The sequence below is a fragment of the Doryrhamphus excisus genome, chromosome 12, assembly GCF_030265055.1.
Source record: "Doryrhamphus excisus isolate RoL2022-K1 chromosome 12, RoL_Dexc_1.0, whole genome shotgun sequence".
Lineage (NCBI taxonomy): Eukaryota > Metazoa > Chordata > Actinopteri > Syngnathiformes > Syngnathidae > Doryrhamphus > Doryrhamphus excisus.
This window is the reverse complement of record NC_080477.1, coordinates 19,398,540-19,414,013: the sequence shown is the minus strand read 5'-3', so window position 1 is coordinate 19,414,013 and position 15,474 is coordinate 19,398,540. Positions and strand designations below refer to the sequence as shown.

At 40.1% G+C, this 15,474-nt stretch overlaps 1 protein-coding gene across 3 annotated transcripts; it reads left to right on the top strand.

The window, feature by feature from the left end:
• The first annotated feature begins 985 nt into the window (after positions 1-985).
• Positions 986-7,226, top strand: irx6a (iroquois homeobox 6a). 3 transcript variants are annotated; one of them, XM_058089466.1, is made up of 7 exons: positions 986-1,260; positions 1,948-2,206; positions 2,588-2,697; positions 2,958-3,253; positions 4,278-4,934; positions 5,016-5,124; positions 6,786-7,226. In XM_058089466.1, exons 1-7 carry the CDS (start codon positions 1,247-1,249, stop codon positions 6,787-6,789), a joined length of 1,449 nt encoding a protein of 482 aa, XP_057945449.1. In that variant the 5' UTR covers positions 986-1,246; the 3' UTR covers positions 6,790-7,226. The 3 variants fall into 3 exon arrangements, with proteins under 3 accessions (XP_057945449.1, XP_057945448.1, XP_057945447.1); XM_058089465.1 differs by having other exon boundaries at positions 1,898-2,206; XM_058089464.1 differs by having other exon boundaries at positions 1,898-2,206; positions 5,016-5,133.
• The last annotated feature ends 8,248 nt before the right edge of the window (positions 7,227-15,474 follow it).

Below are 15,474 nucleotides of genomic sequence, written 5' to 3'. Positions count from 1 at the left end.
TTTTCATTCCCTTTAAGACGCGACTCTTCAGCGCCCCCCGAAGAGAGAGACTGAAACTGCAGGTTTATATTCACTATATGAAGGAGGTTTGGGAAAGAGCCACATCAGTTTTGACCTGGCAGTAAAGAATCAGGGCACATTTTTCACAAATTCTCACATAGGGAAACAATGGAAATGGTAGCAACTTATTTACTGTTGATGCTCAGGTTGCTTATTCAATAAAGCCTTTTTTATCCTTTCACGCAAGTTAGCACCATTCAATTAAAATGCAGTTCTCACCGCCCCACTCATCCGCACTAATATTTAATTAGCGTTTTTTTTGTTTTTTTTTTAGATCTCACCTCTAAGGCATATTTTCACTCTGTTGGTTAAACATGGGGCGTGGAGCCATTTGTTAATTGATACAATTACGTACACAGGAGCCTAATGGTCAAGTGGGTCTCCAGGGATGCATCAATCACTGCTCTATATTGACCTGCCAAATAAAACTAAGCATTTATGTTGGAGTGGGGGGTCGCCTTTTTCTCTATATAATTGATAGAAACATCACTTTTATTATTATAAGTGAACTGAGAGGCAAAAACACTCTGCACATAAAAAAAATAAAAAATATATTTTTTATGAATTAAATTCATCAAATAATATAGTATACATTATACAAGCAATTAAAAGTGTGTATTGGACGTGATTGGCAAAAAAAACTTTATCCCATCTCTGGTAGCACGGTGCCATTCCGGGATTACAGTGACGTCACACCGCTCCCCTTGCATGGATGAATGCTAAAGAACTATAGAGGCACAAATAATAGCACAAGCACACAGTCCATATCTTGCAAGTCTTACGTTATCCTTTAAGCCTCCCTGCACAACAACATTTTTGTTATTTTTTTTTCTCTATTTTTAATGACGCTTAATTTCAGATCCTGAGAAGGGGTGGTGGAAGGGGGGGGGGGGGGGCAGAGGATTATTCATTCATATAAAACAATCTGCAGCTGATGCCAGTCTTAAAGTCTTCCCTCCTATATGGGGCGAAAGTCATGTATTATTAAGAGAAGAGGGGGTGAAGAAAAAAAAAAAAAAAAAAAAGAAAGGCCGTGCGTGTGGAAATGCGTGCATGCCCGTGGATTTGAAGTGGAATATTTTTTTTGGGGGGGAAGCAATCGATCTATCCAAGGCTTGAGGAGGAATATTGCTGATGGTTACAAAAGAAGGCGAGATGTCTTTCTCCCAATTTGGATACCCTTATAATGCAACCTCACAGGTAAGATACTTTTTAAATTTAATTTTTATAACTTTATTTGACTTCAGTCAATACTTGTCATCTAATTTGATTTTTTTTTCTTTTTTTAATATTGTCTGTTCCTCCCTCTTTGCGGGATGCTTTTGTTGTCGTGCCAAATATTGACATACACGCACCCCATGTCCAACAACACTGAATTATGAATGAATGCTCCAGTTTTTTTTTTCTCAGTGACAAAAGTGATGAATGTCACCTATTGCGCACTGTGCGTAATTACGCACCATCACAACACTCGTTTTGACAGGGTGGAGAAAGTTGTCATGAAAGTTTGAGTTCTTTATTTAATGTTAAATACGTTTTTAAACTCAAAAAGTGCATTTATTGATAAATGGAACGTAAAAGTAAGTGATTATTTACTAAATATATTATAAATGATTGGTTGGAAATATAATAATTGTGTCCAGAAACAAGCGTGGAGTGTATTTACTCACAAAGTAAACTTTTGCACCTTTAAAGTATTTATTACAAAAGCGACTTACCTTGTTTAAAAGAATTTAAATGATTCTTTAAAAGATCAGAAACTAACTTGCATCCAGTATCTGCTCTAAGGTTTCAAGTTGCATTTAAAATGTCCACCATTCGTTCTCTCTGTGTGCAGTTTTTCGTGTCGGCAAACCCCAGTACGACTTGCTGCGATTCGATTTCCAGGTCGGTACCGGACGGGTCCACCACGGGATCCCAGAACACGAGCACCGCTGCGGCGGCAGCAGCGGCAGCAGCAGCCGCCGCCGCATCCTTTTGCTGCCCGCCCTACGAGAACCGGCTCTTGACGGGGAGTCGCTCGGAGCTCAACGCGGCTCTGGGCGTGTACGGTTCCCCCTACGCGGCGGCGGCTGCAGCCAGCCAGAACTACGCCAACTATTTCCCCTATGGAACAGACCCGTCAGCGGCTATCTACTCATCTCTGGTGGGCTCACTTCTGCCTCATTGCATGCACTCAAAAAAAAAGGGGGGGGGGGTATATATGAGGGTATATTTGACTGTTTGTGGGGGTGGACTTATCAGACATTTTGCATATAAATCCATTGATAAATACAATTAATTACAAAAAAATTATAAATTAATTAATTTCACAAAAATTAATTAATAATTATATGGGTGCAGCATGGTACCGGTCACTGATGTATTTTTTTTAAATATATTTATTTTAAAAGTTAATCATAAATTAAGGTTATGTACAAGCTACATTATTATTTATTTATAGGGATTTTTTATGTAATGTTCCAAATAAGTATAAGAAAAAAGTTGAAGAAAAATTACATTGTTTTATTTTTTAATCCCCTGACAGAATCCGCAATACGACATGAAGGAGAGCACGGGCACTTTACACTCGGGCATCACTCAAACCGCAGCATACTACCCCTATGACCCCTCCCTGGGCCAGTATCAATATGACAGGTGAGATCTACACTCCATTTTTTTTTTGTCCACTCTGTGTAATTTAAGCTCAGGCGAGCTTTGCGTGCCAAAAAAAAGAAAAATCTCTTCCACTTTTCATTAGTGTGCCGCATTCGTGTCAAAGGTCAGGGTCTTTAGACTCTGATACCTGGCTGCGTTTTTAGGTGTATATATCGATTTCAAACATTAGAGCCAAAGCAGGGTCAGACAGGATGTTCTGTGATGTTCCGCCGCTTAATGTCACCCCCTCCTGGTTTCAGATACGGGACGGTGGACTTCAACAGCACGGCCAGACGAAAGAACGCCACCCGAGAAACTACCAGCACTTTGAAAACGTGGCTGTACGAGCACCGCAAGAATCCGTACCCCACCAAGGGCGAGAAGATCATGTTGGCTATCATCACCAAGATGACTCTCACCCAGGTGTCCACCTGGTTCGCCAACGCCCGGAGGAGACTCAAGAAGGAGAACAAGATGACGTGGTCGCCAAAGAACAAGGCCAACGACGACAGGAAGGATGAAATCAGCAAGAGCGACCAGGATTGTCTCACCAAAGGTTCGTCCGTCATAACATAGATGGTATCATGAAATTAGAGAAGTGAAATTAGGTGAAAAAAAGAAAAAAAAAGTTAGTTTCTACCTTTTTCTTTTCTTTAGTAATCACATCATAGGTCAGTTTCAGGAAAATATGAGTTCCCAACTAAAATAAAAGATACATTTCAAGCATAACTTTTGCTTTCACACTTTAGATGTGCTATCTGTCGAGTTGTACGCCACCACTCATGAACTAGAAGTACTCTACTTACTTTGATTCGGGTATTTATATGCTTTCATAAACATAATACCCGATCCAAACAACATATTTATACATCTTTTTTGCTTGAGAAGTGAAATTAGGTGAAAAAAAGGAAAAAAAAGTTAGTTTCTACCTTTTTCTTTCCTTTAGTAATCACATCATAGGTCAGTTTCAGGAAAATATCAGTTCCCAACTAAAATAAAAGATACATTTCAAGCATGACTTTTGCTTTCACACTTTAGATGTGCTATCTGTTGAGTTGTACGTCAGCACTCGTGAACTAGAAGTACCCCACTAACTTTCTACCTTTTACTTTTCTTTAGTAATCACATCATAGGTCAGTTTCAGGAAAATATCAGTTCCCAACTAAAATAAAAGATACATTTCAAGCATAACTTTTGCTTTCACACTTTTGGTGTGCTAGCTGTCGAGTTGTACGTCACCACTCATGAACAAGAAGTACCCTACTTACTTTTATTCGGGTATTTATATGCTTTTATAAACACAAATACCCGATCCAAACAACACATATTTATACATCTTTTTTTGCATGAGAAGTGAAATGAGGTGAAAAAAAGAAAAAAAAAGTTAGTTTCTACCTTTTTCTTTTCTTTAGTAATCACATCATAGGTCAGTTTCAGGAAAATATCAGTTCCCAACTAAAATAAAAGATAAAAGAATTTCAAAATCTTCTACCTAATACCAACATTTTGCATCATCCCCACGAACCCTGGCTAATTTTAAGTTTGTAGTTTGAACTCACACTTGCCTTCTTGTGTTGTAGATTCTAGCGACTGCAAGGACGAAAAGGACTTGCACCTGAGCGATTTGGACGACATGGACGAGGACGATTGTGACAAGCTGGATAGCGAATGTGAAAAGGTGGTCTCGGACCAGCAAGACCTCCATAGAGTCGTGGCGCTACCTGGCTCGCCCCCAAAGAGAGACTGCTCGTCTGAGCTTCACCTGAATGTGTCCAACAGCTTCCACCACACGTTCCCCTGCGCCATCAAACCCAGCCTCCCTCCTCTTCCATCCGACTTCCTGGACCCACCCAAGACGACTTCGACGACAGGAAATTTGGCGCTGTCTCACTTCGAGGTGTCGGACAAGCCAAGGATTTGGTCTCTGGCACGAACGGCGGCTTCTGGCGTCATCCTGAGCCCCCAGCACGCAGCCGAGCTGAGGACCGGCAACTCCAGCGGGGACTGCCAGCTCCAGAGGTTGCCCGGCGCTCCCGGTGCTCCCAGCGGACAATGCGGGCTCATGAGAGGCCTCCAGGATGCTAGCAGCGTCCCAAATGCTGTGAGTCCCTTTCCTGAGGGCCCCTCTTTGCACTCCAAAGTTTACGGCCCCAGCAGCTACAATCACAAGGGCCTCCAACTGCACTGTCCGTCCTATGCTGCACTCCCTGACACATGCCAGTACGCCACTACTGAAGGTATGTAGTACTACTCCACAGGACATGTACAGTACAAGTTTGGACGTTCTCAGATTGTGTTTGTTTTTTTGGGCCGTGTAGGATTTTCGAACGGCAAAGCAGCAGAGACATCACAAACATCAGACCTCAGTGATGCCTGTGCGACCCTGCAGGATGACAAGGTCACTGCATTCAGGCCCGTGATGAAGAGGTGAAGCGGGTGAATGTGAAACTCACACAAATGACAGACTCACACTTTAGTTTACTTACTTCATTCGATACCAAAGATGTATTTATATGCGTTTATATATATTTATATGCATGAGAAGTGAAATTAGGTGAAAACAGAAAAAAAAAGTTAGTTTCTACCTTTTTTTTTCTTTAGTAATCAGAACATAGGTCAGTTTCAGGAAAATATCAGTTCCCAACTAAAATACAAGATACATTTTAAGCATAACTTTTGCTTTCACACTTTAGTGTACTTACCTCACTACGTATTTATACGTCTTTTCTTTTGCGTGAGAAGTGAAATTAGGTGAACAAAAACATTTTTGTTTCTACCTTTTTCTTTTCTTCAGTAATCAGAACATGGGTCAGTTCCAGGAAAATATCAGTTCCCAACTAAAATAAAAGATACATTTCAAGCATAACCTTTGCTTGAGAAGTGAAATTAGGTGAAAAAAAGTTAGTTTTTACTTTTTCTGTTTTTTAGTAATCAGGACATAGGTCAGTTTCAGGAAAATATCAGTTCCCAACTAAAATAAAAGATACATTTCAAGCATAACTTTTGCTTTCACACTTTAGTGTACTTACCTTACTCAATAGGAAAAATAAAGTTAGTTTCTACCTTTTCTTTTCTTTAGTAATCAGAACATAGGTCAGTTTCAGGAAATTATCAGTTCCCAACTAAAATAAAAGATACATTTCAAGCATAACCTTTGCTTGAGAAGTGAAATTAGGTGGAAAAAAAGAAAAAATAAAGTTAGTTTTTACTTTTTCTGTTCTTTAGTAATCAGAACATAGGTCAGTTTCAGGAAAATATCAGTTCCCAACTAAAATAAAAGATACATTTCAAGCATAACTTTTGCTTTCACACTTTAGTGTACTTACCTTACTCAATAGGAAAAATAAAGTTAGTTTCTACCTTTTTATTTTCTTTAGTAATCCGAACATATGTAGGTCAGTTTCAGGAAAATATCAGTTACCAACTAAAATAAAAGATACATTTCAAGCATAACCTTTGCTTGAGAAGTGAAATTAGGTGAAAAAAAGAAAAAATAAAGTTAGTTTCTACTTCTTCTTTTCTTTAGTAATCAGAACATAGGTCAGTTTTAGGAAAATATCAGTTCCCAACTAAAATAAAAGCTACATTTCAAGCATAACATTTGCTCGAGAAGTGAAATTTGGTGAAAAAAGGAAAAATAGTTTCTACCTTTTTCTTTTCTTTAGTAATCAGAACATATGTAGGTCAGTTTCAGGAAAATATCAGTTCCCAACTAAAATAAAAGATACATTTCAAGCATAACTTTTGCTTTCATACTTACCTCACTCAATACCAAAGACGTATTTATATGCTTTTAATCAGAACATAGGTCAGTTTCAGGAAAATATCAGTTCCCAACTAAAATTAAAAAATACATTTCAAGCATAACTTTTGCTTTCACACAAATTGTTTGCTTTTCTAAACAACACAAAATAACTTTTTTTTTAACTATTTACAAATATAACACTGTGGACTGTTTACAATTGTGTGTTGAAGGATAAGATGTTGATTGTTATTTAACCAGTCATACGTATATTCCACATGTGAAAACATCCAATAATACTACATTATGAAACACTTTTAATGACATATCATTCATGTCTTTTCAGGTGAATGGATGCTGTACGGCAATAACGAAGCGGGATGATAATTATGCACTAATGGACGCACAGGTCTCAGCGGGACACTTACAGCGGGGGCTGTCAAACTGTGGAATATTTTGCACAACCTTTTTTTTAATGTACGGTGTTAAAGACTTTATGCAAAAATCAAACATGACAATTTTGTATGTGGCAATCGCGTGTTGTTTATTTATTCATTTATTTATTGTGCAAATGTTTAAGCGTGTTTTAGTTTGTGTCTCCTTTCAGTGTTCTGTTAAATAATGTGAATTGTTGTGGATTTGTGTCATTTGTCTTATAAAAAAAGACAAAAAATGGTCGTTTATTAAGTTCAATGATGTTTTGCAGAGTGTTATTGTGTTGAAAAAAATGTGAACAGATGTGATTTATTTTCCCTTCTTTTTCTAAAAATACATGTTTTTTTTCCAAGACTTTTTCTGTGTCATGGCTATTTAAAGACCTGAGGGGGCGTGCATTCAAACACTGGAGGATGTAGAGTTGATCAAAGTTGATCGTCTCGACTTTGACGCGCGTGAGCCAAATCCACAAGTTGCAGAAGAAAGGCGTCGTGGTCTCTGCGGCTGACACTGTCTAATCGCTAGCGGCGTGGAACGCTTTGTAGCCGGGACGCCGGAACACATGCTTGAATGATGGCGTGTCCCCTGGGTGCTGCACTAACTTGGCATTGTGTTCATTAAAAGGTCATTTGTTGCATCAAACCATTCACACGGTCCATCAAAGTTGCTTTGATTTGTCTCGTTTGCGTACAGCTCGTCTCGTCGTGACTAACTATGCAGGCTAAGTTGATTACTAAAAGGATGACGACAATCTGAAAACTTTTTCATCTTTGTACAGAGGAAGATTGATCACAGTTCAAATCCAGCAGGGTGGTTGAACTCCGTTTGTTGGGATTTTTGATGGAAATAGTAATAATCTGTTCCAATGTCAAGTTGTTAGCCACTATGGTCTCACGTGATGGTCTCACAATATTGTCACAACATGGCTCTTAGGCAACAACCAACATTTATTGACCCTAACCCTAAACCCTAAACCCTAAACCCTAAACCCTAAACCCTAAACCCTAAACCTAAACCTAAACCCTAAACCTAAACCCTAACCCTAACCCGAACCCTAAGTCTATAACATAAGCTTCAACCAAGACCAGTCTCTGTCCGTCGGTCTCTCTCCTCGATGTGTGATCAGGCTGGGGTTTTTAGGCTCCCAAGGTCCCCCCACCCCCCACCCAGAACCCCCCACCCTGGTGGAGGTTTTTGACCTGATTACCCAATAACCTGGAGAGAGAGGGAATAAGGAATAAGAATATAAACATTAAAAAATGCAAGGCTTTGACGGAATTTGGTTGGTAACTATAAAAGTAACAAATCCGGTACCTATCCCGACTTACAAGCATAACATTAAGACTGATTTGAAGGAATGACTATTGGTCATTGGTCAAGAACTCTGTCTCGAATCAAATCCAAAAACCGTCAGTATACTTAGTACTTAGTGCCTCCGGGTGCAAATTTTGACACTTTAGTCCTGTCCAAAATTGATGACTGTCTTTGTGAAAATACCGGAATATTTATCCAAGATGAGGACGTTTGAAGGTACGATGTACAGGTAAACAGTGTAAGGCCATCCATCCATACATCCATTTTCCTCCGCTTATCTGGGTCAGCAGTCTCAGTAGGGAAACCCAGACTTCCCGGTCCCCGGCCGCCTCATCCAGATCCACCGTGAGGACACCAAGGCGTTCCCAGGCCAGCTGTGAGACATAATCCCTCCAGTGTGTCCTAGGTCTGCCTTGGGGTCTTTTCTCTGGCTGGGCATACCCGGAACACCTCACCAAGGAGGCGTCCAGGAGGCATCCGGACTAGATACCCAAGCCACCTCAACTGACTCCTCTCAACGTGAAGGAGAAGCGGCTCTACTCTGAGTTCCTCCCGGATGACTGAGCTCCTCACTCTAACTCTTAGAGTGAGTCCAGCTACCCAATGGAGGAAACTCATTTCAGTCGCCTGTATCCACGATCTCATTCTTTCGGTCATGACCCAAAGCTCATCGTGACCATCGGTGAGGGTGGGAATATAGATCGAACCGTAAATTGAGAACTTTGCCTTCCGACTCAGTTCTCTTTTCACCGATTTGCGCCGATCCGTCTGTTGACCTCACGCTCCCAACTTCCCTTACTCGTGAACAAGATCCCGAGATACTTAAACTCTTCCACTTGGGGTAGGACCTCATTCCCAAATCCAGAGGGAACACACTTTGGTGGGAAAATGTACTGTCGAGGTTCTACTGTAGTTCCTTTCCAAATGTCGTAGTTAGCATACTTGAAACAATGGGAATAGTTCTTACGTTCTTGACGTAGTATACTTGGGGTTATATTTTGAAAGATGATAAATGATGGACAGATAGACATACCACATGGACATATTTGCTCTCCTACATTCGGACAGGAAGAAAATCCCCACCTAAATGTCATTCCAGGTTCAAGTTGCGAGGATTAGCCTTGCGTTAAATCCAGTCAATTTAAAGGTGCTGTGGTCATCCTGGGTGTCCTTGGCGGAATCTGTTAAATCCTGGGGAAAACAGATGAGAATGAGGCTGTGGGCTTTTATATTTATATTATGGGCTTACTTGGAATGATTCTACTCTATTTCCCCCCCACCCCCCCACCTGTGTTCATCCGAGACCTAATAACCAGCCGATGAAGGCAAGACCCAACAAAAGAAATGCTCGTTTACATGTGGTACAAATTAGAATTCAGTGAAATGTTAAGAGAGTGGAACCTTCTGATGTGGACACCTCTTTGGAATGTGGCTTTAACGTCAATCGAGAAACAAGATGAGGGCCTTCAGTCCACATAACCATGTGTCGTTTGACACCCCTGCACAACCTGAAGCTCCATTGTTCCATTGAAGGAAAACACACCCCAGATCATGATGGTGCCGTGTGGAAAACATCTCAGGTGGGATCTCCTTGTCATGGTGGTAAGATTGGAAGTGATCAGGACCGTCGAGGTTCCATTTATGTTCTCATCGGAAAATTAAACTTTATCCCACTTTGCAGTGTCCCATGTTTGGTGTTCTCGTGCAGATTCCAAAATTTTTGGCGTGGAAGGAGAGGGGGCCTTCGAAGATGTTTTTTCTTCTTAACACCCTTCTATCACAGATGCCGTCTGATGGTTTTAGGACTGCATGCTACACTGGTAATAGCCTTCATTGGGACCCAGGACCATCCTGTGTCTTGAAGGACCCAAGGCCGGGGGCAATTTTTTGGGTCTACAACTTGACTTTTTGTTCTATAAACCTCAAGGCCTCCTGCCTTTGAAGATGTTTTATCTTCTTAACACCCGTCTATCACAGATGCCGTATGATGGTTTTAGGACTACATGCTACACCGGTAATAGCCTTCATTGGGACCCAGGACCATCCTGTGTCTTGAAGGACCCAGGACCGGGGACAATTTTTTGGGTTTACTAATTGACTTTTTGTTCCATAAACCTCAAGGCCTCCTGCCTTTGAAGATGTTTTTGCTTCTTAACACCCTTCTATCACAGATGCCGTATGATGGTTTTAGGACTACATGCTAAACCGGTAATAGCCTTCATTGGGACCCAGGACCATCCTGTGTCTTGAAGGACCCAAGACCGAGGACAATTTTTTGGGTCTACTACTTGACTTTTTGTTCTATAAACCTCAAGGCCCAGTAATAGCCTTCATTGGGACCCGGACCATCCTGTGTCTTGAAGGACCCAAGACCGGGGACAATTTTTTGGGTCTACTCCTTGATTTTTTGTTCCATAAACCTCAAGGCCTCCTGCCTTTGAAGATGTTTTATCTTCGTAAGACCCTTCTATCACAGATGCCGTATGATGGTTTTAGGACTACATGCTACACTGGTAATAGCCTTCATTTGGACCCAAGACCATCCTGTGTCTTGAAGGACCCAAGACCATCCTGTGTCTTGAAGGACCCAAGACCAGGGAAAATTTTTTGGGTCTACTTCTTGATTTTTTGTTCCATAAACCTCAAGGCCTCCTGCCTTTGAAGATGTTTTATATTCTTAACACCCTTCTATCACAGATGCCGTATGATGTCTTTATCACGACAAAACTTTAAGCTATCTTAAACAGAATATAGAGATGGGGGGGGGTCAGTGGCGGGGAGGCTTTGTTTGTGCGACATGTCTAATCTGAGGTCAGACATGAAATCTGTGGTAAACTTCCATGTTTGCCAATAATAATAATAATAATAATAATAATGATAGTTCCTTTACGTAGCCTCCACCAAATCTCCCTAATACACTTCATCTGACTAAATTACATTTTTCACTGGGAAGGGGGGGGAGAAGAATGAATGCTGTCAATAAGACAGCCCCACCTCTTGCCCCTCCTACCAGCATAATCCAAAACAGATTTGTGATAATCTGAGAATGAGGCACAAATATGCAAAAAAAAAAAAAACTCAAAACAAAGCACAATGGCAGGATGAATATTAATATTTAAACAAACAAAATGAAAATCTGTTATGAATTGTGATGGTGGCCTCCCATCATGCTGAGGTCACCTCGTTGATCTTTTCCAGTGAGGCGGTCTTCTGCCTGCCGCTAATCACAATTATTCTCTAAAACGAGCCAGGTTTGAAACACTCTACTCGTTTACTACTCGAGTATTTCACTCCTTGACCTTTTTAAGTCTCACCTGTTGCCAGATTGTTGCCTTACTCCAGTCGCTACTTTTGGTATTCTTGCATTCTTGTTTAGTTGTTTGTTTGTTTTTTTTGTTAAATTATTTTCCTTTTGTTCTCTAGTTTAGAGTGGCTTCACCTGGTAATTTAAGTAATTTAAATAAAGTTTTATGGTAATGGTAATGGTTTTATTTCATTTGAACATGCATCAAATTACAATTGAACGCATCACATAATCAGTTCACAGTTCCACATGTCCGAAAGGAGTAGGAAGAAGCAAAGCTTATTAAATCCTACCCCTCCATCTGGTACTTTTACAATCAGTAACTGTTACATTTGTTCACTTCCTGCTTTCCATAATACAGTTTAAGGTTGTTTTTTTTTTTTTTTTTTAAATAATATAATATTATTTTTTAATAATATCTAAAAATATTTCTGGCCACCTTATGTCGTATATTTGTAATATGAGGTTTCCAGCTTATATTTTCATCTATTGTGATCCCCAGAAATTTATTTGTCTATTTGTATTTGATGGTGCGTGTCCTTTATGATTTTCTTTTATTTATATATTTTTTTTACATTACTTGAAAATCTACTTAAAATATGTTTAGTTTGAACATTTTAATTAAAGTATATAATATTTATTTTAGAGATCCCATTTAGAATTAATTTAATAATAATCCTAATAATTTGTTTTATTTTATTAGATTTTATTTTGTACATTATAATGCCTGAATTTATTTGTAATGTGATTATATATTTTATTTAATGGAAAAAATACATATATGTATATTGAGTTAATGTATATGAATAAACTAAATTTCTTTCAATCTTTCTATCAACTTGCTTTATTTAGGGACGCACTGAACGTGAGGTCTCAATGTAAAATCCATCCGCCGAGTCTGAGCGTAATGTGGGAACACAAGCAAACGATCAAAGCTCCTCATTTGCGTTGCTCCTCTGAGCATCAGGGTCACAAAGGGGTCGGAGAAGTCCGACAAAGAGCGTTTTCCACTGTGCGCTCCTTCATCATTCATGTCCACGACGGCTTAACTTCTGACAAAGTGCTGTCAACAGCATCCATCAGCGCTGATTGAGGCTTAATGAGCTGGTGGCTGCCTTGTAAAAAAGAATCTGAGTTATTGTGACACGACAGCGGGCCGGCCTCTCGGGTCTAAATAGGAAGCATGGTAACAACAACAACAACAAGAACAAGAACACAAACAATCATTTGGCCTGGAGGCGGACAAAGGAGGCAGCATGGAGGTGCCATTTGATGTGTCCCACGCTGGCCGGCTCGGGGTTCAGAGCAGGGGGACAATAAACACACTTCATTACATTTTATCAATGCACTGACCACGCCATATTGTTTGGGTGCATGTTTCCCTCCATGGAATTCCTGATCGGCGATGTCGCTACAAGGTCCCCGCTAATGAGTTTTGTCAAAGACAATTAAGAGCTCGCTGGAACGTTCCACCGGAAGGAATGAAAAGATGGCTTTATGCGGGCGTCCGCAACCCCTGCGCCTCCTTCTCTAGCCCGTCTTTGACCTGCTCTTCGTGTCCCAAAACATCCAGGCCTCCGTCTGCCAAATCGACGCCGTGCTCTGATCCGCGCTCCAACGTGATGCTAATTGAGCGTGGCGCAAATGAACGCTGGTTGCGCCGCCGTTTTTCCCAGGGCCTTGTTTCTCGTTTAGAGCTCGGTCCTCGCATGCCCTGTGGGGTGCCGCCGTCCTTTGGACCTGCTGTCTGACCCCCACCACCAGTACGGATTATTAACAAAGTGGTGGGACGCAAGTGTTAAAGCAGGGGTGGGCAAACTACGGCTTGGGGGCTACATCCGGACGGCCAAGTGTTTAAATACGGCCCGATTGTTCTTTCCAAAGTATATCATTGAAACTTAACATGTGTAAAACAGGGGTCTCAAACACGCGGCCCGCGGGCCAAATGTGGCCCGCAGGACACTCTTTTGAGGCCCCCGCCTTGATATGAAAATTTAATGTTAGTGCGGCCCGCGCAAGTTTGATATGGATGCTGTATGGTATCATGTACCCAGAAAAAAATTATTACGTTTGATTAATGTTCGTGTTAAAGGTTAAATAACTGTTAATAGTTATCCTCCCTATCCATGTGGAAGTGGTAAGTTTTTGGCTATTTAAGTTTAAAGGAAATAACTTGAAGGCTACCGTTTAGGTCGCTAGATCTCTAGTTTGCGAGTTAGCATGTGTCTCAAGACCCTGCAGTTGCGCAATATGTTGTAAATAAAAAGAGTATAAATGTGACTATAGTCGTGTTTTGTCATGTCTACAGGGCTCTAATAATGCTTTGTTCATTTTAATCTGAAATAAATAATTTGTCTACCCTAATTTGTCTAAGTTTTTATTATTTGCCGTTTTATTATTATTATTATATTTATTGATTTATTACTGATTGATTGATTTTCTTTATTCTTGATTTGTTTATTTATTGTTTCATCTTATTTTGTGTAGAAAAATAAAAAGTAAGATATTTGAGAACAGCGGAATGTTTTATCAGAGCTTTTATTGTAGAAAATCGAAACCAAAGCAAAGTTTATTAATTTTTCTGTTTTTAATGAATGCGTTTTTTTGTTGTTTTTTTTTGGAAAACCTGATGCGGCCCAGTCTCGCCCAGACCCTAGCTCCAATGGCCCCCAAGTAAATTGAGTTTGAGACCCCTGGTGTAAAATATATAGTATATATATAATATATATATAATACATATATATGTGAAAGGCTCTTATGTTGCCGTAGCAGCAGTTTTCAGAACATTTGCTACTTGTCAAGCCAAAATACAATGAAATTTGAATGGGACGTTACATTTTTTGGGCGATTCCAAATAACGAAATAGAAAACAACTTTAATAATAATAACAATAATAACACAATTACAATAAAAAAAATTACAAATAAATCAATAAAGTTTTAAGTTTAATTAGTCAGCTTTATCGGAACACTGTTAATTGTTCCTCCGGATGACACAGTCCTCTACCAATCTCCCGCCCTGACCTTTTCCCAGCAGTTTCTGTCTGTTATTGTATATAGAGCTAGCTTATTCTGCAAATTGCCGGCGAAATGCAGTGAGAGGTAATTTTCCGTGCTCGATCTCGAACTGTGTAACTAGCTGGAAGGACTGCAAATAGTCCTCCGGGGGATGCTGCTGAGTTTGGATTGCCGTGTTTTCTCAGAAAACACACACAGGCGGCGGCTCGGAGACGCGCGACGACTTCTGCTGGAGTCAACAGAGCTCAGATCATTTTAAGTTTATGAAAATATGGTTTGTTTCCCCCCGCAGCTTCTAACAGGATTCATAGTCAAGACTTCACTTTAAGAAATATAGATGCCTGATTTAGTTTTTTAAAGAACTTTATGTAACATTTCCTGAGGGCTTCATGAAGAGGTCAAAAGATGCTTTACAAACCAGTGGAAATGCCCCAAAATATGCTTTTCCATCACTCTACTCTGTACGACACAGCAATTCCACATAATTATTCTAACACCGCACAGTCAAAGATCCTTTATAAACAGGAGTGCTTTGCTGTTTTTAAGAGGCAACTCCCAAAACACTAGTCAGAGATCATTAAAATTACAGTAAATTACAGTAAAATTACAAGTCAAAGATCCCCATTGGAGAACACTGCTGTTTCAACCACCTACTGCAAAAAGCATGTCCATCCACCCATCCATCCACCCATCCATCCATCCATCCATTTTCTATGCCGCTTATCAAAGATCATTTCGCTACCAAGAGTCTTTTTCTGTTTTTGAGGACCTACTCTCCAAAAAAACTGGTCAAAGAGCCTCTATTTGACAGCACTTATTGAAAAAGCAAGTCAAAGATCCTCTATATAACAGGAAGGTTGGTGTTTTGAAGGACCTACTCCAAAAACACTTGCGAAAGATCATTACAATTACAGGAGTGTTCTGCTGTTTTTAAGAAACTACTGCGTAAAGTAAGTCAAAGATCC

Coding starts and splice junctions, on each gene's coding strand:
- irx6a (XM_058089465.1), top strand. CDS start 1,195: ATGGTTACAAAAGAAGGCGAGATGTCTTTCTCCCAATTTGGATACCCT. Junction 3,254..4,277: donor CCAGGATTGTCTCACCAAAG/GTTCGTCCGTCA, acceptor CTTGTGTTGTAG/ATTCTAGCGACTGCAAGGAC. Junction 4,935..5,015: donor CCAGTACGCCACTACTGAAG/GTATGTAGTACT, acceptor TGGGCCGTGTAG/GATTTTCGAACGGCAAAGCA.